The 27,552-nt window shown below is 41.3% G+C and overlaps 2 protein-coding genes across 5 annotated transcripts; one reads left to right on the top strand and one right to left on the bottom strand.

Annotated features, from left to right (window-relative positions):
- Positions 1-1,585: 1,585 nt before the first annotated feature.
- On the top strand, positions 1,586-8,565 carry dynlrb1 (dynein, light chain, roadblock-type 1). The gene is made up of 4 exons (XM_064965426.1): positions 1,586-1,700; positions 6,896-6,971; positions 7,152-7,319; positions 8,115-8,565. Exons 1-4 carry the CDS (start codon positions 1,698-1,700, stop codon positions 8,156-8,158), a joined length of 291 nt encoding a protein of 96 aa, XP_064821498.1. The 5' UTR covers positions 1,586-1,697; the 3' UTR covers positions 8,159-8,565.
- Positions 8,566-12,709: 4,144 nt separating this feature from the next.
- LOC135539510 (eukaryotic translation initiation factor 6) lies at positions 12,710-27,320 on the bottom strand. Of its 4 annotated transcripts, none has more exons than XM_064965422.1 (7): positions 18,837-18,941; positions 18,292-18,429; positions 17,228-17,313; positions 15,435-15,610; positions 14,860-15,036; positions 14,453-14,634; positions 12,710-13,227 (listed from the first exon to the last, which is right to left on the bottom strand). In XM_064965422.1, exons 2-7 carry the CDS (start codon positions 18,396-18,398, stop codon positions 13,218-13,220), a joined length of 738 nt encoding a protein of 245 aa, XP_064821494.1. In that variant the 5' UTR covers positions 18,399-18,429; positions 18,837-18,941; the 3' UTR covers positions 12,710-13,217. The 4 variants fall into 4 exon arrangements, with proteins under 4 accessions (XP_064821494.1, XP_064821496.1, XP_064821495.1 ...); XM_064965424.1 differs by having other exon boundaries at positions 18,845-18,933; XM_064965423.1 differs by having other exon boundaries at positions 18,841-18,930.
- Between the last annotated feature and the right edge of the window lie 232 nt (positions 27,321-27,552).

Here is a 27,552-nt window from a genome sequence, read left to right as displayed (position 1 = left end):
AACAAAGGTAATCATGATTGATGGGGTTAAGTCTGAATTTCTTAAAGTGCATAATGGTGGAACCTGTTCTCTTCACTATTTATATAAACACCATTGGTCAATCTGTTAAAAATTCTAAACTTCATCTATATGCGGATGATACTATGATGTATGCTATTGCCCCCACTGTTGGACGCTGGAGCAGTGGAAACGCGTTCTCTGGAGTGACAAATCTGGGTTTGGTGGATGCCAGGAGAAGGCTACCTGACCGAATGCATAGTGACAACTGTAAAGTTTGGTGGAGGAGGAATAATGGTCTGGGGTTGTTTTTCATGGTTCGGACTAGGCCAGTGAAGGGAAATCTTAATGCTACAGTATACAATTACATTTTAGACTATTCTGTGCTTCTAACTTTGTGGCAACAGTTTGAGGAAGGCCCTTTCCTGTTTCAGCATAACAATGCCCCGTGGACAAAGCAAGGTCCATACACAAATGGTTTGTCGAGATCGGTGTGGAAAAACTTGACTGGCCTGCACAGAGTCCTGACCTCAACAGAACTGAACACCTTTGGGATGAATTGGAACACCAACTGTGAGCCAGGCCTAATCAGTGCCCAACCTCACTAATGCTGGTGGCTGAATCGAAGCAAGTTCCCGCAACAATGTTCCAACATCTAGTGGAAAGCCTTCCCAGAATAGTGGAGGCTGTTATGGCCACAAAGGGGGGACGAAATCCATATTAAAGCCCATGATTTTGGAATAAGGTGTTCGACGAGCAGATGTCCACATACCCATACTTTTGGTCATGTAGTGTAGCTGATGGTAGTACTGTTGGCCTTGCAGTGGGTGAACGAAATTAAGCCGGACAGGGTTGTTGTGTGTTCTGATTCATGTGCTGTATGGATGAGTCTGAAATCTTTTAGTTCATGGAGAAGACAGCACATGCTATATGAGGTACTCCAAATTCATGCCCAGGTGAAACAGATGTCCAGATAAGTTTTGCTTGGGTCCCAGCCCGTGGGGTTTGGGAGGAGTAGATATGCTTGCTAAACAGGCCCTTAGGAGAGAGGTGGATGTGCCAATGAGCAAGGCGTAGGCTAAGGAAATGATATGGACAATGGTGGTGCAGAGATGGCAGGAGCAGTGGAACAGAGACATTAAGTCAGGTGTCTTTTTGAAGTACAGAGTAAAGTCGGGGAGGATGGAAGGAAGAGATATAAGAGCGGAGGCCATCTTAACAAGGATACGGGTGGGACACAGACAGTTGAATAAGACATTAAATGTGATAGGAAATCATCCAACAGAAAGGTTGATTACTACCAGGAGAGACAGTGCATGTGCTGATACAGTGTGGGCAGTATCATAGGGAAAGAGGGAGACGGATCCAGTATGAGGGAGAAGGGGATACAGGAATTGAGTTGAAAGAGCATACTGAGTAGGACACTAGATACAGTCTCAAATAATTTATATTTTTAAGAGAAACGGGCCTGGCATGTACTGTAGGATTTACTTCCACTCTGTCTGTGGCCCACACTCCAGTGCAATAGGTGGCGGTAATGCTGCACCATAACGTTGGATGCCTAGTGCCAAAAAACTAAACAACAGTAGAAAAGTGCGCATGAACGGTTGTGGAGTTGTCTGACGACACGAACCTCTACCGTTTGGCAGTTAGCTAAATAGCTACATTTCTTGGACGCAAGTTACAACCTCGCCCCAAAAATGGCAAGTGCATTGAATATTATGTGAATACCTTGACATTTACATGCTTTTTATAGTTCATATCTTATAACGCTAAGTATTTAGCTAGCTATATAGGCTACATGATGCTGGGCGTTGCCATAGCTAGTTAGCTTGGCTTAGACGCTGGTGGCGAAAATTATTTTCGTAGAATAGCAGAAGGCAAATGCCGCGTTCAAAACAACTAGGAACTTGTGCAAAATTAACTCCGAATTGGAGAAGGTTTTGAACGGTCAACAATTTCGGAATTCCAAGTCGGAAACTCGTATTTTTCAATATCTCCGACTTTTTTTATTTGAAAACTGACGTCGTGATTTGGCCTCTCTTCAAATTCCCAATCTGACAACGCTCTGAAATTGACGATCATTCAGAGCGCACTCTGGCACGACAGCTTGAATTTACGAACACACCCATAATATTCCCTCATCTCAATACCTTTTGTTGCTGTAGAGGGCTTGTTACATAGCTGCAGTGTTTGTCACCTCCGTAGGCTGGACATATGACATTAACTACATTTTTTTCTAATAAGTAGTTCATTGCAATCGTCATGGAGCCCAGTTCCATTATATTACCATATGTCTCAGCTGCCTGCCGTAGTTTTGAAGTAATCGCGAAAAGCTGGTGGTTCCTTTTAACACGGGTCTTCAATATTCCTAGGTAAGACGTTTTAGGTTGTAGTTATTATAGGACTGTTTCTCTCTCTACCATTTGTATTTCATATCTTTGACTATTGGATGTTTTTAATAGGTACTTTAGTATTGCCAGCCTAATCTCGGGAGTTGATAGGCTTGAAGTCATAAACAGTTCAATGCTTGAAGCACAGCGAAGAGCTGCTGGCAAATTCAGGAAAGTGGTTTTTCAATGAATGCTTACGAGCCTGCTGCTGCCTAGAGCAGTCTGACTGAGCGGTGCTATCAAATCATGGACCTAATTATTATATAATAACACAGAAATACGAGCCTTAGGTCAATTAATATAGTCCGGAAACTATAATTTCGAAAACAAAACGTTTATTCTTTCAGTGAAATACGGAACCGTTCCGTATGTTATCTAACAGGTGGCAACCCTAATTCTAAATATTGCTGTTCCATTGCACAACCTTTAATGTTATGTCATAATTATGTAAAATTCTAGCAAATTAGTTCGCAACGAGCCAGGCGGCCCAAACTGTTGCATATACCCTGACTGTGTGCAATGAACGCAACAGAAGTGACACAATTTCCCTAGTGAAAATTAATGTTAGCAGGCAATATTAACTAAATATGCAGGTTTAAAAATATACTTGTGTATTGATTTTAAGAAGGGCTGTGATGTTTATCGTTAGGTACACATTGGTGCAACGACAGTGCTTTTTTTCGTGAATGCGCTTGTTAAATCACCCGTTTGGCGAAGTAGGCTTCAATGATAAATGAAAGGCACCGGAATCAATTATATGCAACGCAGGACAAGCTAGATAAACAAGTAATATTATCGACCATGTATAGTTAAGATTGTTTTTATAAGATACGTTTAATGCTAGCTTGCACCTTACCTTGGCTGCACTCGCATAACAGGTAGTCAGCCTGCCAAGCAGTCCCCTCGTGGAGTGCAATGTAATTGGCCATAATCGGTGTCCAAAAATGCCGATTACCAATTGTTCTGAACTTGAAATTGGGCCTAATTAATCGGCCATTCCGATTAATCGGTCAACCTCTAATTTATGTAGTCAAGCTACCCCATGAAAGTATCTGCAAAACACATGACCCTATGTATGTATGTGTGTGAGGGGAGACAACTGGGTGAAAAGGTTGCCTCAGTCTGTCACAATTGAGTGAGGACAATAGGGTCCAGAATGACAGGAAGTTACTCCAATCAATCAAATGTATTTATAAAGCCCTTTTTACTCCAGACATACTTCCTCAAAAGTTGAGCAAGCAAGTGCCTTTGACTGTTGGCCCAGATGATGTAAAGCTGCATGGAGAGAGATGACTCAAGTGTTGGGGCGGCAGGGTAGCCTAGTGGTTAGCGGTGGACTAGTAACCGGAAGGTTGCAAGTTCAAACCCCCGAGCTGACAAGGTACAAATCTGTCGTTCTGCCCCTGAACAGGCAGTTAACCCACTGTTCCTAGGCCGTCATTGAGAATAAGAATTTGTTCTTAACTGACTTGCCTAGTTAAATAAAGGTTAAAAAAAAGTAGCGAAGTAAACTATAAAAATTGACTAAACACGGCGTATCACATTTTAACAAACCAAACATTCAAATGCTGTTATAGAAGGAAGTCAAACCCAAACTGGTCCACGCATCAATACTGGTATTAGAGGTCGACCGATTAATCGGCATGACCAATTAATTAGGTTTGTTTTCATAACAATTGTTAATCTGTGTTTTTGAACGCTGATTACATTGCACTCCACGAGGAGACTGTGTGGTAGGCTGACCACCTGTTACGCGAGTGCAGCAAGGAGCCAATGTAAGTTTAATGCTAGTTAGCAACTTATAAAAAAAACAATCAATCTTAACATAATCACTATTTAACTACACGTGGTTGATATTAATAGTTTAACTAGCTTGTCCTGCGTTGAATATAATCAATGCGGTGCCTGTTAATTTATCATCGAATCACAGCCTACGGGTGATTTAACAAGCCCATTAGTGAAAAAAGCACTGTCGTTGCACCAATGTACCTAACCATAAACATCAATGCCTTCCTTAAATCAATGCACAAGTATATATTTTTTTAAACCTGCATATTTAGTTAAAATAAATTAATGTTAGCAGGCAATATTAACCAGGGAAATTGTGTCACTTCTCTTGCGTTCTGTGCAAGCAGAGTCAGGGTATATGCAGCAGTTTGGACCACCTGACTCGTTGCGAACTGTGTGAAGACCATTTCTTTCTAACAAAGACCGTAATTAATTTGCCTGAATTTTACATAATTGTGACATGACATTGAAGGTTGTGCATTGTAACAGCAATATTTAGACTTAGGGATGCCACCCATTCTATAAAATACAGAACAGTTCCGTATTTCACTGAAAGAATAAACGTTTTGTTTCCAGATTTGACCATATTATGTATGTTAGGCATATTATGTATGTCCTAACAGGCTGACGACACTGCTTGCGTCGCATGCACGAGCTTGCAAAATGAATTTAGAAATCAAGTCCTGCCTCTCCCATCTCCTCATTGGTTTATAGAAGCAGGTACCCATGTGCCATCTCCTCATTGGTTATACCCACGTGAGTGACTGAAAGACGAATGATGTCAGTGGCGGTAATGCACCTAATTTATGAAAGTTGCCAATCGCAATATAAAGTCAAGAAGAAAAGGCCTGGAAGGAAGAGGGATGACTAGAAACGATTTGGTTGACCGGAGTAGAGGACCTTGTGCATTTCAGTTAAAATAACAACTCAATGTTTATATCGCAGGACAAATTAGCTAGCGACAGCAAGCTAGCTAAATAGGATAAATTAGCTAGCAAGTGCAAGCTAGCTAGCTAAATTGCCATAAATGTTTAATGCCTTTCGACCTGTCCCCAAATTAATATAATTGGTTCAGAGTTTGTTTTTATATTTTAACCTGCGTGTCGTGATCGCATTTGGTGTGGGGGGACAAAATAAATGTATGCATGATGGCGCACACACACAGCCGGTTTGGGTTCTGTGTAAGGCTCGTATTTCTCTGTTTATTATATTATATTATAATTGTCTGTGATAGAGCAGTCTGAGCGGTGGTAGGCAGCAGCAGGCTCGTAAGCATTCATTCAAACTGAACTTTCCTGCGTTTGCCAGCAGCTCTTCGCAATGCTTGAAGCACAGTGCTGTTTATGACTTCAAGCCTATCAACTCCTGAGATTAGGCTGGCAATACTATAGTGCCTATAAGAACATCCAATAGTCAAAGGTAAATGAAATACAAATAGAGAGAGAGAGAGAGTCCTATAATTCCTATAACTACAACCTAAAACTTCTTAACTGGGAATATTGACGATGTTAATAAAAGGAACCACCAGCTTTCATATGTTCTGAGCAAGGAACTTAAACAACTTTTTTTATATGGCACTTTTACTTCTCCAACGCAGTGTTTTTGCATTATTTAAACCAAATTGAACATTCATTTCATTATTCGAGACTAAATTGATTTTATTTATGTATTCTATTAAGTCAAAGTAAGTGTTAATTTAGTATTGTTGTAATTGTATTACAAATATATAAAATCGTCCAATTAATCGGTATCGGCGTTGAAAAATAATAATCGGTTAACCTCTAGTATGTGTGTATTAAATCCTGTAATATTCATCTGTATGCCGACGATATGGTTATATATGCCATTTGCAAGGACTGTTGACCAAGCTGTTAGCTGCAATCTGATTTTGTTACATTACAGAAAGACCTTGTTGAATTAAAACGTAAATATGTTCTCTAATTCACGGCAAAATGTCTCAGATGAGCTACATATTCACTCATTGAATGGTTCTCTCGTCGAGTAGGTTCCCACCTATACATATCTGGGCATTTTGATTGATAAATAACGTTTAAAAAACATACTGATGAGCTACTTAAAAAGCAAAGATTTAAAGTGGGCTTATTTTTGTATTTTTTATTATTGATCTTGCCTTCACAAACAGCAGGAATCAGATTGCACAGTCAACTTTTCTGCCAGTTCTTGGCCATGGTGACATAATTTACCTGAATGCAGCAGCCACTACTCTTAAACCTTTGGATGCCTTCTACCATTGGGTCCTTTGCTTTATTATAGGTGACAGTTTTAATACTCATCACTGCATCCTGTATAAGAAGGTTGGCTGGACATTACTAAAGTCCCGTAGATCACTTCATAGGACAATTATAAGCACCCAACAAATGTATTATTGTTGAAAGGAAATTTCAGGCCGCTGGCTAGCCAAGTTAGCTAACAACATTCTGGTTTGGTTCGATTTCATGAAGGGAAATCATTTTAACTTAGCTAACTAACCCTACAAACAGTAGATTAACTGCTGAGCAACCACTCCAGTCTAATACTTTGTCACTTTGTTGTTGTTCTGCTAACGTTAGCCAACTAGTCACTGGCTAGCTAGCTACAGTTTTTTTTCTTCTTACTTTCTTCTCTTCCTTCCTGTCTTGTTGCAATCTTGATGATAATGCTTTTAACTTAAAGGAAGTGATTTTTAAATTATATTTAAAATAACTGCTGTCTTTTAGGCTGAGGTAGAGGAAACCCTCAAGCGAATTCAGGGTCAAAAAGGGGTTCAAGGAATCATCATTGTCAATGCTGAAGGTAAGCCTAATGCAATGATAACCATAGTTTAAACTGGTTAGCTATTCCGTTAACAATATCCTTTATTATGGTAAATCATGGCACAATTAAGTTTCTTTCAAATGTATTTAAGACCGCAATGATCTCCCGCAGACTCAATGCACAATGGTTCCCTCTGCATTCCCCTCTGACATTCTCCAGGCATCCCTATCAAGACCACCCTTGACAACTCCAGCACAGTGCAGTATGCTGGACTCATTCACCAGTTAGTGATGAAGGCACGTAGCACAGTTAGGGACATTGACCCCCAGAATGACCTCACCTTCCTCAGGGTCCGCTCCAAGAAGAATGAGATTATGATTGCTCCAGGTAACGTACAATGATTGTCACATATAGCATGGCTTCTGAACATCGGTGTCCCCTGTAGTTGCATTACCCCCACATTTCGCTTGGATGTTGAATTTTGTCAAATGCGATGTTGCAGTAGTAGTAATTTGTTGTAGAGGACACTGACACTACATACATGATTAGAATCTGTAGAAAGTTAAGATTAGGGTTTTCAAATCAACTTTTATTTGTCACGTGCACAGGATACAGCAGGTGTAAACAGTACAGTGAAATTCTTACTTGCAAGCTCTTCCTCAACAGTGCAGTGTCAATATCAAAATTGAAAAAAAGGGTTGATAAAAAAATAAAATAATAATTAACACAACATGCAACCATATCAAAGATTTTTCTGAATTACAGATTATATAAGGAAATCAGTCAATTGAAATATATGGGAATACAGATAGTATGTTGGTCACAGAATACAGTAACTTTAAAAAAAGGTAGTTGCATGGATCAGAAAACCAGTAAGTGTCTGGTGTGACCACCATTTGCCTCATGCAGTGCGACACATCTCCTTCGCAAGGAGTTGATCAAGCATTTGATTGTGGCCTGTGGAATGTTGTCCCACTCAACGGGCTGTGCGAAGTTGCTGCATATCTGTATTCTCAGTCATGTGAAATCCATAGATTAGGGCCTAATTTATTTATTTAAATTGACTTATTTACTTATGAACTTTAAGTCAGTAAATTCTTTGAAATTGTTGCATGTTGTGTTTTCTATTTTTGTTCAGTGTATATTTGTTTAGAATAATACTCCTTTTGCTTTCCCCTACAGATAAAGACTATTTCCTCATTGTCATTCAGAACCCTTCAGACTGAGAAGATCACCTACACCATCTCTTTGCTGTATTACTTTTTTCTAGTTAATGGCCAAATGTTTATTATATTGTTTTAGCAAAATGATAAGATGTACAATAAGCTTTTGGGAGCTTGATTCATATCATCATGGGTGGGTTGATATGTATGTTCATGTTTGATCATCATTGCAGTTCCATCTCCCCTGTCTGAAACACACTTTATTGGCACATAACCTTATTGAAGGATCGCTGACTGTCATTTTGGGGCGAAGTCCTTAAACCATTTGAAACTTTCACTTATCTATTTTTTTGAATCCAATAGGTTTTAACAATATTCTTTGTAAACATTGAGCATCATCTGCTTCATCATTTCATGTTGGTACCTTGTAAGGATAAGATCTATACAATAAACATTTATCATACAAAAGAGCCTAAACTCGGTGACATTTCAAATGTTTATTCAGCAAAGATGTACAGCTGAATAAATCAATGCAGTGTCCACTTATATCCTGAGCTCTCACCCCCTCCCTTCCAAAGATGTACTTTTCCATCACCCAGGATTTCTTTGTTCTCCTCCGTGCATATCACAGAACTTCTTATCAGTCTAGAGGCCTTGAATTATTGGGAGTACACATTCCTGCAGTCCACTAAATAATTGTATTTCTCATACACTAAGAACTTCCGCCATTGCATAATTAAATGCAAAAATCAACCAATCAGCGCATATTATGCGAGAGCTCGCAGTTTTGACTAATCGCTGCACTGTTACTGGAAAATGGCCCAATCTAACCTCACGTCAACAAAGTGTTTCCCCCCTGCCCTGTCAGTGTATTCACGTGCGAAGATGGGTGATAGTTGATGGCTGGACAGGCAGTACAATGAACAGAAATCACGGCTAACGACTGCGAAACAATTTCCAAATGTTTTTCGAAACTAGAGAAAGTCGACAATCAACAGTCCCTTCGAATCAGCAAATCATATGAAAATGTCTGAACAGTTCCCACAGCAGCGGAAAATCACCATGACTGAAGTGGTAGCAGGGAAGACTGGCAAGCGCTGAAAGAATCAAGGTGAGTGGCGTTTTACTCAAACTTTTACTCGGCTAACCTTGGCCTTACTTAGTAGGGTGGTCGGCACACTGCTCTAACTATTGAGAGCGCTGCTCAAAGCACTGAGTAACTTTGCCTTTTAAACTCAAACTTAATACGGATCACGAAAGCACAGGATGTTTTTTTTAGAAATTGAATAGTGCATAACCACAATACTCTACGACCCTTTTTTTTTGCGAGACCTGCATCTCGTGTTGATAGCAAGCCCCAAGCCTGATGGAGAGGTCTGAGTGGATTGTTTTTTGTTAAGGAAAATAATCAACATTGAGCACTTTTAGATGTTTCTAATTGTCTTTTTGTATTCTGTTTAAAATCGTCTTAAAACTGAGAACATTACTTTTGATTGCTTTATGAAATTAACGGGGGTGGGGGGAGAAGCATTTTTGGCCGCAGAAATCACAAATGTCGAAATCCAGGAGGGACTGCTGATAGGATATAATGATGTAATTTACAATCAGGCTTATAAAAGTAAAAGCTAGTGCTGAGCGAGTAGGGATTTTTAGGTCATTTCGGTAAAAAAAAATATTTTGAAATAATGACATTTTAAAATGATTTTTGCGCATTTTAAAGCCCGGAAGAGCGAACAATAAATTGCAAAAACATTGAAAATATCCCATTTGTCTCGTCAGGCCCACATTGGGTAGACAAAAAGGAAATTACTATCAAATTATACTATTTCAATGGTGTATATTACTTAGTTTTGATTTTTCATTCCTTACAGTCATCATCTCATCTCTCGTCAGGCTGTAGCAGCCATCCAGACAATGTTATCTCTGCTCCCCATACTGTCTTGTCATCCTGTGTTGCTGCCATGCTGTTGTCTTAGGTCTATATTTTATGTAGTGTTGTGGTGTCTCTCTTGTCGTGATGTGTTTTTGTTGTTGTCCTATATTACATTTCTTTCTCCACCATTTTTAATCCCAGCTCCTGTCCCTGCAGGAGGCCTTTTGTGTTTTGGTAGGCTGTCATTGTAAATAAGAATTTGTTCTTAACTGACTATCGTTGTTAAATAAAGGTACAAAAAAAAATAGAATATATAGAATATATATATTTCTATTTAGCTAGCCTGGGTAAGCATGCTGCAGAGCTGTCTGAGTAAATAATTTGACTAGTTCTTCAAGGGAGATAACGCATAATTACACGAATTTGCCATATTCATCTCATGTGTTGTGTACATTCCTTGCCTATGCTGTCAGTGTTATCTAGCCTAAAATGTAGCAGGTGTAAAAGCAGACAGAAGGGGAATCCCAAACACGTCACGGGGGGCTGTGAACCCGAAAAGACTTCGAGCCTCCACGTTTTGTGCTCTTGTAGGAAGCAGTAACTCCCTATTGCTGACCTATACTCATAACTGGGCAAATAATTTGCTAATTAGCAAAGAATATCAACATGGCAAATTTGAGAAAAAGGCTACCTCAATTCTATCAGCATATTGATTGTAGTATTCATGCTGGCAAAACGCTGGATCACTGCTGCGACGCATACAATGTCCTCCCCCGCCCTCCCTTTGGCAAATCCAACCATGACTCCATTTTACTCCTCCCTTCCTAGGCAGAAACTCAAACAGGATGTACCCATGACAAGGACATTTCAATGCTGGTCTGACCTATCGGAATCCATGCTTCATTGTTTTGATCATGAGGACTGAGACATGTTCCGGGTCGCCTCGGAATAATATTCATTTTATACGCCGATTCGGTGACTGAGTTTATGGAAGTGCATAGAAGATGTTGTACCCACTGTGACTATTAAAACCTATCCAAACCAGAAACCATGGATAGATGGCGGCATTTGCGCAAAACTGAAATGCATTTAACCATGTAAAGTTGACTGGGAATATGGCAGAATACAAAGTGTAGTTATTCCCTCCAAGGCAATCAAACGAGCGAAATGTTAGTATAGAGCGCAGTTCAACGGCTCAGACATATGTGGCAGGGTCTACAATCACCGACTACAAAAAGAGAACCAGCCACATCACGGACACCATCTTGCTTCCAGACAAACACATCCACTTGGGAGCCAAATTAGAGAAGCTTTTTGTGCGTATGAAACATGGGACCCGCACTTTAGGTGTTGAGTTTTATATGTCTGCTTTATGCTTGCTTCAGAATACAAACCCTGTTGGTTAAATTTAAAAGATGGGTCATATTCAGGCACTGGATGGACTACCTGAACATTGTTAATTCTCAGTTAAAATGTTTTACTATTGTGCCCTAATGAATGCAAATATGGTGTAGTGACCAGCCCTGACCCCCCCTGTATACCCATACAGGCACAGCTCAACCTCACGCAGGCCACCTTCCTCCTGGTCAACCAGCACAGCATGGTGAGTGTCTCCACACTCATCTGAGATCCACATGCAGGAGTGCGACGAGGATGGCTTTCTCTACTGGTCTACGCCTCTCAGGAGACCTTCGGCTGCTAGGGAGTGAGGGAAGTCTCGGCAGAGGAAGGGGTGAGCAAGAGGGAGTTGGGGTTGGGTAGAGGTAGGTTTTGCCCAGCTATGTGTTCTCGTTTGCCCCTCTTCGTGGATGGTTTGAGTTCCACTTAAGGGTCATTAAACAGACAACATAACTGTCTTTTTTCATGACACTAGTAAACAGGAATGCATGTGCAACATCACCCTTCCCTTTCTCCTAATTAAAACTTAGTAAAATTGGAGGTACAATTAGGATATTTTTTTTCTTTAGTGATCTTGGCCCCCATTTTATCTCTGGAGCAGTTTCACATTAGTCATGAGTTTTGCCCTGAAGTCAGAACTGAGCAGTTATCGCTAGATGGGCCAGCTGCAGAGTCAAAATTGGCATTATCGTAAAAATGATTGAAAACAGCTTTTGTCTTAAATTAAGGTTAGAGGTGTGGTGGCTGTGCCAGCTAGGGACCACTGCAGGAGCTGCGTCCAGTACGAGTCATCTCAAATGCCAACCTGTGCCGAGTTCTTTCTTAGCAGACTTGCCTAATTAAAGGTTAAAAGAAATCAATATACAAGGACAAACTAAATATTTAATTTTTACCCAGTTGTGTTATTGCCTAAAACTATAGTGATCGAGTATTCCTCTTGATACAGCTTATGGACATTTAATTCAATTGCACTGTTGGCAAACTACACAAGGAATGCTACCATAGGCTAAGCAAGCAATGGCTGTTTAGGTTCTTCCCTCTATTGTAAAAGTACTGTTTTAATCAAATAATTGATGAAGGCTTATTCAGTTGTCACCTTTTGAATCACAAGTCTGGGGTAGCTGACTGGTTCCATGGGCAAGATGAACGGCCATGATCGGGAGTCCCATAGGGCGGCGCAAATAAGACTTGCCTAGTTAAATAAATTGTAATAGCTTGTTTCCACTAAATACTAGCCTTCTAAGCACAAATTTATACAAGACTAAGCGTTGAATTTAACAATGACTGTCTCCATATGCCTTTGGTAAATTTACTTTTGAAATGAAGGGCTTTGACGCACTACATACCTAACGTTTTGACTTTACACAAGTTAACGTGAAGTTTATTAAAATGTTAATTGTTTGAAACTGTGGGTAAAATCAATTGTGTATAAATTCAAGCAGCATCCGTACAAATAAAGATTCCTTGAGCCATGAAAGCAATTTGGTTTACAGGTGTCACATGGGTACGAACAATGATTAGAAACAGATTGTGACAAATGCAACGTATTAAAGGGTACATTCCAAAAATTCCCATCAACAGTTTGCCGTGTGTGGCTTTACTGTAATGTACATATCCTGCTTCACATAAGGAACATTAACATTGTCACCGTTTACAGTAAACTCTAGATTTAATATTGCCAGAACATAAGTAGATTTAAGGAATTATGAAGTCTAGCATTGATATACCATACAAAATTCCAATAAACATTGAAGGTTTAACCATATCGGGAGAAATGTCCAGCTTCTTGCATTCTGCAGCAGTTTTCCACCCCCCAGAGGTACCTCAAACCTTTCAAGGTAGAATGGCATCTTATGCGAGGCTGGAAAAAATGAAATATTATAAAAAAACAGTATTGTATGTCAAAGGCTCCAGTAAATCTCCATGAACATCTTAATGTGTTGTAAAAAAAATAAACTATCCTGTTAAACTATAAATACAGTAATGTTGAGCAAAATGGCTTCAGACTTCTGTGCATTCAAAATAACCACCCCAAAAGAAAGGGTTTACAAAGGTGATTTGCTATGTCATTGGCCGTAACTTCTGTAGGACCGGGGTTCCCAAACTTTAGGCTCAAGACCATGTGAAAAAAGTGATGTAATAAACTGCCAATGTTTACTCAATTTGGGTCTATCATAAAATCACTCAACAGTATTTCATAGGGTTGGACAGTTTCCAGATTTTCATACCGTCCTCCCATTTATGGGATTACCAGTTTAGTATACAAGGGGGCGCCAAAATGTGAAGACCATTGGGCACCTTACCAGAATGCTAATAAAATTAGCACAAGTAAAATCAAATTTCCAGTGAGGCTGCTAGCTAAATATACTGATGAGCACAAATGAAAATAAGTGAATTGCTAAGATATACAACTGAGCTGGATTGCCTATGTAGGAGCTACCAAATGTAACTTTTGAGTTTAGATAATTTACAAGCAAATGGAACAAGAGACATTGTTCATTTGCACAAAGTTGACGCGCTTGTCTGCTCTAAAGCAGCATGTGTACAACGGGCCTGTATGCTCAGAGGAGGAAGGAGCAGACGGCAGAGAATGGAGAAAAAAGGCAAGGAAATCAAGAGTGGCAGCTGTGCATAACTCCTTCAAAGGGTCTTGACTTCTCAGATACCCCACAATACGATACCCCACAATACGATACCCCACAATACGATACCCCACAATACGATACCTTATTCATCCAGTTAGACTAATTCAGACTAATTTTGTGCTTCTCCACTTTGATGAGAATTGACAAACAGAAATTCTATCAGCAGCCAGTAGCTTTTTTCTCAGAGGTAAAATTTAAGATTAACTTAAAGCAAAACATTAGGAAATGTAGCTGGCTACATTTTTTTCTATTGATAAACAAATGGCCATGCATCGTTTTTTCAAAAAACATCTTGCAAGCTCATCTACTGTGTGGCTGTCAGCCAATATAGTTTTGCGCCTCTCATCTGATAAATTATTATTTTATTTACCGGGAGAAGAAGTACCTCCTGGACGGAGCCTATAATAACTGAGTTTCATGTTGTCAGAAGTGATCACTCACCTGTCAATTAGAGAGTCTCTCATTGTGGTAGCGATGGCGCTAGGCTGAGACTCGCTTAGTCTGAACACACTCTCGATGACAGACAGCTCTGTGCTGGTGGTGTCCAGCCCAGTGAAGGCACACCAGTCGTTTACCACCATCCCCGCAGCGATGACCTCACTACCACGGTTCACCGTTCCTGCCTGTGGAGTACGGAGAGTTGGGAAATACTCAAGCACTTATTACCAACTTGATGCAATGTGCCGTGCCCCCCCGTGCACTTCAGTAGATCTGAGAATAACCAATCAGGGGGCAAGGTAGCTGTATTACTACATTGCTTATATGTATCAGATGTATTTAGGTCTACTTAAATATTATGGGATAGAGACGAAGTAGAAATGAGCTTAAGCAGCACCATGAACACTAACCACCAGAGGCACTTGGAGTAGGGAGGAGAGCTCATCCTGGTCTTCTATGGAGGTCTTGGGGTGTACCAGTCCCCCCTGGTTGCTGAAGGCACAGTAGCTCCCCACTAGAACTTGCTCTGCTACTGTCTGACGAAACACCTCCACCTTCAGACTGTCTGCCAGGATCTCCTCTGTCTCCTAAACCAAGATGGGAAATGTGTTAACATCCCCTACATCAGACAATGTCCTAGGGATGGGCATTTGAAATAATTTCGGTTTGAGTAATCATGAAAATGATTAAGGACTCTAATGTTAAGGTTTTAAATGTGGCTGGATAAGGCAATGTTTGCAGTATTCTCCAATGAATGGTTGTTGTGATAAAACTCAATGTAACATTTACACTACACAACATTTTTTTGTATACATTTAACCTGCTATATTTGCTATTGAAAGTGGAGTGCTCATTGTAATCAAATACAAACAAGGGAAATATAACTGATGAATTAAGGTATATAGCAGCTAGTCAGACTGGTTATCCACTCATAACTTTTACTAGCCCAAAACAATATTTAGACAGTCTCATTGTTGCCCCTCACCCTGTCCAGATCAGGATGCACCAGAGCCACATAGTCATTACAGGCAATGACATTCCCCAGTGCTGAGAGCCTCTCCTCTACCCTCTGAATCTTCACTGCGTCTGGGAGACAATTCCTAATGTGCTGCAGCTCTTGGTCCGTGGTGTTGTTGGGCACCAGGAGCCCATGACGATTCCCTGGTGAGCAAAGTTACAAGGTAAAAGTAGTCGTTAGCTGTACGTTAAGTTATCACAAGTCATTTACCTAAATCATTTATAAAATATCAAGTTGGGTATTAATATACCTAGGATAGGATAAAGTAATCCTTCTCACCCCCCCTTAAATGATTTAGATGCACTATTGTAAAGTGGCTGTTCCACTGGATGTCATAAGGTGAATTCACCAATTTGTAAGTCGCTCTGGATAAGAGCGTCTGCCAAATGACTTAAATGTAATGTAAATGTAATTTATTAAATAAAGCATAATTAACGCTTTGACGCATACGATCACATATTTGTGATCATTGTTAAGTGGTCCCTGCAGCGTAACATCGCAAATATGTGATTGGAACATATGAAGCAACATTCACATCTGAAAAGCATCTAAACAATGTTCTGAGGTCCTCAACAACTTTATTCCTCAATTTCACCTTTTATTGTAAAAAAAGTGAAATTCATCATCCACTCACACTGAACCACACACTCTAGGAGCTCAGATGCAATACCTTAACCTAATAACCAAAGTTGAGTCAGACAAGATATATGAAGACCGCTTGTCTGTCGAAACATTGGTTATTAAATTATTACATCTGAGCACCTAGAGTGTGAGGCTCTCTTAATTTTTCAAATCACCCCACAGATCATCACCCCAAATACAAGCCTACTGCTGAGCCGTAGCACGAAAGATAACAGGGATGAAACCATTTCAGGAGGGTTTAAGTACATGGAGGAAGATGTCGTGGGGATATGATGCAGGAAATATAACTACGATGGGGGGATTTAACAAAAAAATGTGGGTCAAAGAAGTTTATACACTAAAGAAAAGAGGGGTCTGAGCTGGCAACCCCGAGATACCAGTTGCAATCTGATGCTGCGTTCAAAACGGTCAACTCGGAAATCAGACGTCCAACTTCAGTGCGTTCAAAAAGTATCACACACTATTACAATCTATACAAGAATTGGAATGCATGATTTGTCACCAGTACTTACTGGTAAACAGTAAATACATTATGGTCCATACATACGGTATACGACAGTAGATAAGACAACACGATATACTGAAAATAAGGCACTTTGATAGGAACACAAGCATAACCATACGTTATTTGTAAAGAAAACCATGCAGCAGGGAGGAAAGTTTGGAAGGCCTGTTCTGACTAGAGATGTGCAATGACTTCATACTTGATCCAGGGAAACACTGGGTAAGTGCATGGGCTCTTGTCAGAGAGAATTAAAGTCTCAAACAAATTGTCCGCAACAGTGAAATGGGCTACTTATGTGAATTAATGAGGCAGAACACACCAACTCAAACCGTTAAAATATAAAATTGAAACAGCCTATAGATAATTAGTGTGCCTTGTTTTGAGGGCAGCACAGGTTAACTGTCCTACTGTGTAACAATCACATTTTGGAACAGTTGAGTGCATTGTCATCACAAGCAGAAAAAAAACCCTCACGCTTGGGCGACAGATATTTGGAACTCACACACGTGAATTAAGTATAACATTCTCCTGTTGAACTATTCCATTCTCCTGTGCACTTGCAGAGGATAGCTGTTTGACGTACAATGTTGATCAATTACAGAGCCATACTCACCCACACACATTCTTCCAATTATCCGACATCCTGCTATTGAGGCATGTACAACTGGGATGGTTTCGGACAACTCGCCTTCGAAGACACTAATCATAAATTGCATGTTACCATGACAACAATGCTGTTTTTTTTATATAACAAACACTCCCCAGAGAAGGCTGACATTACTGTATGTAAGCTTTCAATACAACTTTACTTGTCCATTAATGGAAGTTACTCATGTGCTCTGTTTTCAGTCCCCAATTAGACAGACAGTGAGAAGAATACTGGGTTAGCCACAGCGCAGCTATTTATGGGGTTTAATGGTAGACAATCTGACATCAGCAGCCCTCTAGTTGCCAGTACAGTCCCCACTTTGTTAGTGTCATACAATCACACCAGGAACACTTGTGGTATTACATAACTTCAGTCCTCCATTTTACTTGTCATCATAAATATGCTCAAAATGTAGTCTCGATTAGCCTCAATGCCTTGTAGACCATTATTAGTTTCCCGTCGCTGAACGCTATATCCCCCATTTAAATAACGGTTACCCCACAAAACACACACCAGCCCACTGGTTTACCTGTTTCAAAAAAATCGTTTCCCGTCAAAAGCATGTGCATAAACCGGAATGCTTTCCCAGTCAAGTAGAGGTTAAATGTGTGAACCACTAAAATGAACAAACATTGAAATACAACTTTTCCAGAGCTCAACGCACTCCATTCTGCATCACCATCTCGGATCACGCGGTAATCCGTGAGCTTTGGAAAATGTAGATAAACGTTTATTTGTAGTGGTTCACACATTTTACAACCCGTACTGGGAGGTAAAGCTTTCCGGATTCGGTGACAGGAAGCTTTTTTCGGAAACACTTATTCACTACATCTTGTAACTGAAACTGTTTAAGAACCAAACCGAGAGGGGCCTATCTGAATCGGTCCAATATAAAACTAGTTTTCGTTGCAAAACGTTAAAGGCCTGGTAACGGGGTACTGGAATATAGCGTTCCGCGACGGGATACCAACGTAGCTAACGTTCATGGTCGACCGCACGTAGATGCTCGTCTCGATAAGAGATCTTACCTGTAGAAGTTCTCTGACCCGCCAATTGCAACTAGGCAGTATGTGTTTGTTAATTTGGCGAAGCAGCCTATTTCGTTGTTCTTCTCGAAAGATGCCCTGACAGCCATGTTGAAGTTTTACAGTTGAGGCAGTACGTTTCTTAAACAAAATACAATGGATGTGAAGATTACGCACTTAACAAGTTACTGCTAGTCAAGCCTAGCTATTAGTACTAGCCAAGCGAGCTAGGCATCAGTTAGCCCAGACTGACAAATTATATTCTTATAAGATTGTGGCTTTCGATGGCTGTATCACTACAATGGCACATACAAACGTGACAACTACCATGTTTCCTTGCAATATATTACGAGGCGATACATTAGTTTAGCTAGCTAGCCGAGTGGCTCGCTGGAAGTTGCCTCAAATTGAGTAAAGTTTGCTAACTAACGTTTTAAGAAAATCCAGTATCACTGGCGAGTACCCATACAAACTATAGCTATATACCTGTTTAAATAGTCACCAGATCTTTTCGACATATCGGATAATGTAAATAACAAGAACGTTACCTACTTACGTGTGACCACTCCGCAAGCGTGGATCCCTTCCTTTCCCCACACGTGTTCACTTAAACATCTACGTTTACGTCTTCTTCTATGATATCATGGCGGTCTGCAAACAAACGTTTAAAGTGCATGCCGCCACCTACTGTGCTGGAATGTACGATCAATCATGATCAGCCCATAACTGTACTTCCATGAAAATACAATTCAAAACCAAATAAATCCCAAACTTTTCCTGGAAAGACTTTCTCAAACTTCTGCATCACTGATAAGCTTTCACTTGTTTAACCCTCTTTACTACTGATCAACCTTTTGGCCTCAATCACTCACTCTCCCTCCCATTACATTTTCTTTAATATCATCTGTGGACATAGATATTGGGACCCCAGTGATGACTCCCCTCAATCTAGCATAAGCACCGGGGACATGGCTTTTAATCTTCTTCCCATTAAGCTTTTCCATTTTTAGAAATCTTATCTTGCTGAGCCTGGCTACCACACAATATTAACAATCTACCATTTCACTTCACCTACCTCTTCCTCTACTGCATTAGTTAAGTCGGATAGGGTGTGGTCTCATCCAACACTATCACCACTTTCCACCCCAAATACTCTTGCTTCCTACTTCGACTTTCTTTACTAGACACTTTCTGTATCATGATCTCTCTTCTTCCTACGTCTTTCCACTACCGAACATTCCGGTCCTTGACCCTCAATTCTATTATTTTGTCATTTTCAAAACATTGTTGCCATTTGTACCTCTGATTTGCCTACCCCTTTACTTGTAACAAAAACCGAGCTATGAAGAGTAAATGACTGATTTAGATTTTTAAAATATATTATATGGTGTAGGCTATACATCCGGTGTACTATACATTTTATCCATCATGGTGCATCTAAACAAACATACAGTTTTTTTTATACATCAGTAGCTAGGTTTCCATCCAGTTGGCGACAGACTTTCATACAAATATTTTTAAAAAATGCACATTTTCCCACCACAGATGTGTTTCCATCAAATTAACTTGTTTCAGATAAATCAAATCAAATGTTATTGGTTGCATACACATATTTAGCAGATGTTATTGTGGGTGTAGCAAAATGCTAATTTACATGTTATGTATCACTAGATTTGATTTATTACAAGATTAAAGGTGTACTCTGCAACTTTCATAAGGTATGGATGCCTTATATGGAATACAGTACAACTAAAGAAAGGAGTGTATTGAAAACATGCCCACGTCAAGGGAGATACCCATTTAGGCAATCCCTGGCTACTCAGTCCTGGCCCTGGGGGTCTTCTCTCCTGTGGGTTGTCACTCTGGCCTTGGCCTAACAAACCCAAAACCAATAATAAATGCTTCATTAAGATCCTAAAGCTGAGTGGGGTGCTGCAGGGTGGTGGACACCTAGAGACAGTACGGGTCAACCCAGCTGTATTGTGTGCAAGTTAAAACAGCTCTACAGTACTATTAGTCCTATGAGATTACTTATATGGAGGATTTGCTATTTCTGTGTGTTAATGTATATTTGAGGTGTAAAGTCAATCAAATCAATCAAATTTATTCATAAAGCCCTTTTTACATCAGCCGATGTCACAAAGTGCTGTACAGAAACCCAGCCTAAAACCCCAAACGCAGATATAGAAGCACGGTGGCTAGGAATAACTCCATAGAAAGGCCAGAACCTAGGAAGAAACCTAGAGAGGAACCAGGCTCGGAGGGGTGGGGCTACAAGACCATGGTGCTTGCCTACGGAGCTGTGAGGGGAACGGCACCGCAGTACCTCCAGGCTCTGATCAGGCCCTACACCCAAACAAGGGCACTGCGTTCATCCACCTCTGGCCTGCTCGCCTCCCTACCACTGAGGAAGTACAGTTCCCGCTCAGCCCAGTCAAAACTGTTCGCTGCTCTGGCCCCCCAATGGTGGAACAAACTCCCTCACGACGCCAGGACAGCGGAGTCAATCACCACCTTCTGGAGACACCTGAAACCCCACCTCTTTAAGGAATACCTAGGATAGGATAAAGTAATCCTTCTCACCCCCCCCCTTAAATGATTTAGGTGCACTATTGTAAAGTGGCTGTTCCACTGGATGTCATAAGGTGAATTCACCAATTTGTAAGTCGCTCTGGATAAGAGCGTCTGCCAAATGACTTAAATGTAAATGTAAATGTGGGTGACCAGTCCTCTTCTGGCTGTGCCGGGTGGAGACTATAACAGAACATGGGACCAAGATGTTCAAACGTTCATAGGTAACCTGCAGGGTCAGATAATGATAATCACAGTGGGTGCAGCAGGTCAGCACCTTAGGAGTAAATGTCAGTTGGCTTTTCATAGCCGATCATTCAGCATTAGAGACAGCAGGTGCGGTAGAGAGGGTCCAAAACAGCAGGACTGGGACAAGGTAGCACATCCAGTGAACAGGTCATTGGGATTTTATTTTTGTTTCCAAACCTTTCCCTTGGGAATTACTTTTTTAAAGGTGTGAACTGGGAAGGAAATTGTGTTGGGTGAGTTGAGTTATTGACAAGATTGGTGGGGGTCGGGAGGGCAGGCAGGCAGTTCAGGCTGGCTGAAATTTGATTTAGAGGATGTCTTAATAAAGACAATCAAAAGTCTATGTATACTTCTTAATTTCTCAAAGGAAAAACATCAACCAATTTCTAAAGACTGTTGACATCCAGTGGAAGTGACAGGAACTGTAAGCAACTGCCTTAAAATTCTAGATTCCCATTGAAAACTCATTGCAAAGAGAGTGACCTCAAAAAAAAGAAAATCCTGGTTGGTTTGTCCTCGGGGTTTCGCCTGCCAAATAAGTTCTGTTATACTCACAGACATCATTCAAACAGTTTTAGAAACATCAGTGTTTTCTATCCAAATCTACCAATAATATGCATATCCTAGCTTCTGGGCCTGAATAGCAGGCAGTTTACTTTGGGCACGCTTTTCATCCGGATGTGAAAATACCACCACCTAGCCTAGAGAGGTTAAGAGTTAAGGAGAGTATGGTTAGTGTTTTCCCTGTTGGTAATGCTGGTGTGATTAACAATGAGGCTCAGGGGAAGTGAGATGGGTCTCATTAGGTTCTCTGAAAGTCAAAGTGAAGCAGCTATGGCTAACTGTGCCCCTCCAGTGAGTGCTTAGGGCTGAAACAAAGAGGTGTTAGTGGAACATGGATTGTGTTCCAAGTGAGTGTGCTGAAGTTGTGGTCGATATTCACTTGTCCCTGGTGGTGGTTGCTCCAAGTCTCACATTGTTGCTTACATATCAGATGGAGCTTGTTGCTTGTGACCATGGGCCTAGTGAAGGAAGTCAGGCTCTTTGCATTTACATTTACATTTAAGTCATTTAGCAGCCGCTCTTATCCAGAGCGACTTACAAATTGGTGAATTCACCTTCTGACATCAGTGGAACAGCCACTTTACAATAGTGCATCTAAATCATTTAAGGGGGGGGGGTGAGAAGGATTGCTTTATCCTATCCTAGGTATTCCTTGAAGAGGTGGGGTTTCTGGGTCCTGTGTGGCTCAGTCGGTAGAGCATGGCGCTTGCAACGCCAAGCGTCGTGGGTTCGATTCCCGCTGGGGCCACCCATATGTAAAAGTAGTGGCCCCAGCCGACTTGTAAGTCGCTTTGGACAAAAGCGTCTGCTAAATGGGATATATTTATATTGTTTCAGGTGTCTCCGGAAGGTGGTGATTGACTCCGCTGTCCTGGCGTCGTGAGGGAGTTTGTTCCACCATTGGGGGGCCAGAGCAGCGAACAGTTTTGACTGGGCTGAGCGGGAACTGTACTTCCTCAGTGGTAGGGAGGCGAGCAGGCCAGAGGTGGATGAACGCAGTGCCCTTGTTTGGGTGTAGGGCCTGATCAGAGCCTGGAGGTACTGCGGTGCCGTTCCCCTCACAGCTCTGTAGGCAAGCACCATGGTCTTGTAGCGGATGCGAGCTTCAACTGGAAGCCAGTGGAGAGAGCGGAGGAGCGGGGTGACGTGAGAGAACTTGGGAAGGTTGAACACCAGACGGGCTGCGGCGTTCTGGATGAGTTGTAGGGGTTTAATGGCACAGGCAGGGAGCCCAGCCAACAGCGAGTTGCAGTAATCCAGACGGGAGATGACAAGTGCCTGGATTAGGACCTGCGCCGCTTCCTGTGTGAGGCAGGGTCGTACTCTGCGGATGTTGTAGAGCATGAACCTACAGGAACGGGCCACCGCCTTGATGTTAGTTGAGAACGACAGGGTGTTGTCCAGGATCACGCCAAGGTTCTTAGCGCTCTGGGAGGAGGACACAATGGAGTTGTCAACCATGATGGCGAGATCATGGAACGGGCAGTCCTTCCCCGGGAGGAAGAGCAGCTCCATCTTGCCGAGGTTCAGCTTGAGGTGGTGATCCGTCATCCACACTGATATGTCTGCCAGAAGGATGAAGGATGAGAGCAGAGGAGAGAGAGTTAGCTTTAGCAGTGCGGAGCGCTTTGTTTAGAATCAGAGGGGTTACAGGTTGTCCCTTGGTTTGTTCAAGTCAGAGACTTTTGGCAGGAACAAATTACCTGAGTGTAGAATTTGATGGTTTTGGTTTTTCAGAATGGCTTTATCTCAGAGTTGAGTGTTTCTGTAGTCAGGTTGTGTAACTGCAGCGCTAGTGTTTATTAGTGATTGGAAACCAAGGCTTTCTGAGGGCTTCAGTGCTGTCACCAAATTCTGACAAAAAAAAACGGTTCATTACTCAGAGCTTCATTATCTGCTGGTAAGCAATAATTGATCAGATAGACATTTTTTTCTCTCCACTTTTTCAGCAAAACTCCATGGCGCAACGGTAAGTTGTTGGCTTTAGTAGCCTATAATCAGTTGGAATACCAGGTTTGCATCTTACATCATTCTTCCTTTTTTTTGCCTTGAAGTTGACTATTTAAAAAAAACGGAATATATGGCATTATTTAGAAAGTGGTCTCATGTCAAGCTAAAGTGTACTGTTAGCTAGCGTTAGCTGGCTGGCTCCCTAGCTAACGTTAGGTGGCATGACGTGATGTGTGCGATCTTACATGTTGTTTACCTAGCTAGGTTAATTGTTTATCTAGGTAGCTAGCTACATGTCTTAAGCTAAAGTGTACAACACCCGTTGAATATGGCCGGTGTCAGTAAAAGTCTGCAAAAAAGCATAATGAAATTGTTGCCAGCAGAGCTGTTTTCATGTTATCCAGAGGTAAACAAATCATCGGCCAGAGTCAAGTGTGTGCTCTGAATGCAAGGAGATGGGTGGTGCTAAAGCTTAATAAGAGGGTGTGAACAATGTTGAACGGGTGAAGACAAAGAAGTGCTCTCTCACCGAAACACGAAATTGACATTTTCTCAAAAGTGATTTTACAAGTTTATCAACTTTCAAAGCAGAATAACGTTCCCATTGTACCTCAAATGCAGTGTATGATATACCCTTTTGTAGCTCTGAGTGTCTACTTTTATCCAATGTAAAAAACTGAAATTCTAATTTTGCTACGTAAGACCGAATCCATGTGATAAGTCACATATTTGTAAGTACGGTGTCCAGTAGAGGTCGGTGTTTGAAAGCAGCTTGGAATCGAAGAAAGCACCATAACCAGTGGGATCTTGCACGATTTGAAAAAGCACGTGATCAATCAAAGCTTCGGACATCATTGAGGGCTCCCGAGTGGCGCAGTGGTCTAAGGCACTGTATCGCAGTGCTAGAGGTGTCACTACAGACACCCTTGTTCGAATCCAGGCTGTATCACAACCGGGCGTGATTGGGAGTCCCATAGGGCAGCTCACAATTGGCCCAGCGTTGTCCGGGTTTGGCCGATTTAGGCCGTCATTGTAAATAAGAATATGATCTTAATTGACTTGCCTAGGTAAACAAAGGTTACATTTAAAAATATATATAAAATAAAGACATACTTCTGATAAAGTGATACACGCATCGCCACACTACTTCAATGTTTTGATGCATGCCTTGGAGCTCCAGTATCAAAAGTAACATCACTAGTGCTTATAGTGTCCATATCTTGTCTCTTCAGTTAAGGACGTTTTATGGAAAATAAATAGGGGGGAAAAATATCAAAGTTAGGAAAATTCAAGAAAGTAGATAGTGGTGAATATGAGTTTTTGATGTTCATGTTAAGACACTATCCAGGATACACTTCCACACTCTATCCCCAGATGGCAGCAACTGGATCTAGGTGCTGAGCTTAGCCTTTATAAGCACATCAACTGCAGCCAATTAGGGTGATCATCAGTCCCATCTGGAATAGCTGTTGGTTTTGTTTGGGCATGCCCTTTTCTACATATTTATGTTTCGTCATCATCTGAACAAATAATAGTCCGCTTGGACTGGCTTACCAAGAGATCAACAAGGAGCTGGCCCTGGACATAAGGTAAGGTGGCTGTTTCCTGGGTACATATAGTGCATTCAGAAAGGATTCAGACCCCTTGACGTTTTACCACATTGTTACGTTAGCCTTATTCTTCTAAAATGTATTAAATAAGTATTCAATCTACACATATAATGACAAAGCGAAAACGGGTTTAGACATTTTTGCAAATTCTATAAAAAATAAAGAGCATACTTTATTTACATAAGTATTCAGACCCTTTGCTATGAGACTCGAAATTGAGCTCTGGTGCAACCTGTTTCCAATGATCCTCCTTGATGTTCCTACAACTTGATTGGAGTTCACCAGTGGTAAATTAAATTAATTGGACATGATTTGGAAAGTTAAACAGCAGGAACCACCAAGGCTCTGGTGACCAAGAACCGGATGGTCACAATCATCTAGAGTTCCTCTGTGGAGATGGGAGAACCTTCCAGAAGGACAACCATCTCTGCAGCACTCCACCAATCAGGCCTTTATGGTAGAGTGGCCAGACGGCACACACACTCAGTAAAAGGCACATGACAGCTCGCTTGGAGTTTGCGGAAAGGCACCTAAAGACTGACTATGAGAAACAAGATTCTTTGGTCTTATGAAACCAACTTTTTGACCTGAATGCCAAGCATCACGTCTGGAGGTAACCTGGCACCATCCCTACGGTGAAGCACGGTGGTGGCAGGATCATGCTGTGGGGATGTTTTTCAGTGGCAAGGACTGGGAGACTAGTCAGGATGGAGACAAAGATGAACTGAGCGAAGTACAGAACTCCTTGATGAAAACCTGCTCAGGACCTCAGACTGGGGCAAAGGTTCACCTTCCAACAGAACAATGACCCTAAGCACACAGCCAAGACAATGCAGGTGTGGCATCGAGACAAGTCTCAATGTCCTTTAGTGGCCCAGCCAGAGCCCGGAATGGAACCCATATCTGGAGAGAACTGAAAATAGATGTGCAGCAATGCTCCCCATACAACCTGACAAAGCATTCACAAGAAGACTCAATGCTATAATCGCTGCCAAAAGTGTTTCAAAGTACTGAGTAAAAGGTTGGAATTATTATGTAAATGTAATAGTTTATTTTTAATAAATTAGCAAAACATTCGAACCCTTTTTTCCTTTGCCGTTATGGGGTATTGTGTGTAGATTGAGGGGGGTGGGAGGGAGAAACAATTTAATCATTTTTTAAAATAAGGCTGTAACAAAATGTGGGAAAATTCAAGGGGTCTGAATACTTTCCGAAGGCACTTTAAATGAACAGTATTTTATTTGGACGGGCAAGGAGGTACAGTAGGGCGGGCCAGGCCCCCTAAGGCCTGCCAATAACGGCCCTGCCCGTAGGGATATATCATAGGGAGTGAGCGACTCTTCACTGGTTCATACACACAGGATAGAGCCTAATTAATACAACACTATAGAGATAGAAATGGCGTCTTTTTGGAGGCTCTAACTCCACTCTATGGGGAAATTAATGGCGTTTTTGTAGAAATGCAGAAAATAAGTTTGGTGGTAAACACAGGCTTAGGAAATCGTATGTTTTGTTATGATAATCTTTCAGCCAACATCACTGTGTATATCGAAGCGTTTATGTAATCATAAGAAGCACAAAGGCTTCAATTCATAAAGGTGATGTTAACTGACTGATTATCTCATAGAACAAAATGTATAAGATCTCCTAAACCTGTGTTGACCTCAGACCTTATTTTTGGCATTTGCCCCAAAACCCTATTCTTTCCCCACAGGAATGTGCTGAACAAACCAGAGGTAACTCATTTCCATTTTTTAGGACTACAAGCTGGTGAGTTCAACACCATGCATATGTGCGCGTGGGAAGATTCATTAAGTTGTAATGATTTCAATGAAAGATACAACTTCAGTTTCACAGACAACATTGTCAATAAATGTAGTGTATAACAAGCGGTATTGTGTTATAGGTTTGATTATGATAATGCCCTCTCTTACCTATCCAGATTGAGTCTGGGTCCGGTCCTGATTTCTGGGCCACAGAAGCAACCTGGGTTGGTATTGCCTGAGAGGGTACAGTCTGCCCTTGGATCTTCCTGAAGGTCAAATCTGTTTCTTCATTGGACAGTTGATTCATCAGTGAGAGCAGCTCCTTGGTCTCCTCATCCCGAGGAAAAGAAACACTGAACACATCCTTCCGTGTCCTACACAGGACTCCTAACAAGGCAGTTATAGCCTACTGTAGGGGTGTGCCTCAGTCTCCAGTGGCTTCCTCCATCTTCTCCTTTCTTTCATTTGCACTGATCTGAACAGCAGATAGGTGAAAGCAAACTCGGACAGGTCAAAGTAGTGTGAACAGCTCTCATCGTGTGACAATACTGTAC

The sequence above is a fragment of the Oncorhynchus masou genome, chromosome 5 (genome assembly GCF_036934945.1).
Source record: "Oncorhynchus masou masou isolate Uvic2021 chromosome 5, UVic_Omas_1.1, whole genome shotgun sequence".
NCBI lineage: Eukaryota > Metazoa > Chordata > Actinopteri > Salmoniformes > Salmonidae > Oncorhynchus > Oncorhynchus masou.
Note: the sequence above shows the minus strand (reverse complement) of the source record. Positions and strands in the feature narration are given on the sequence as shown.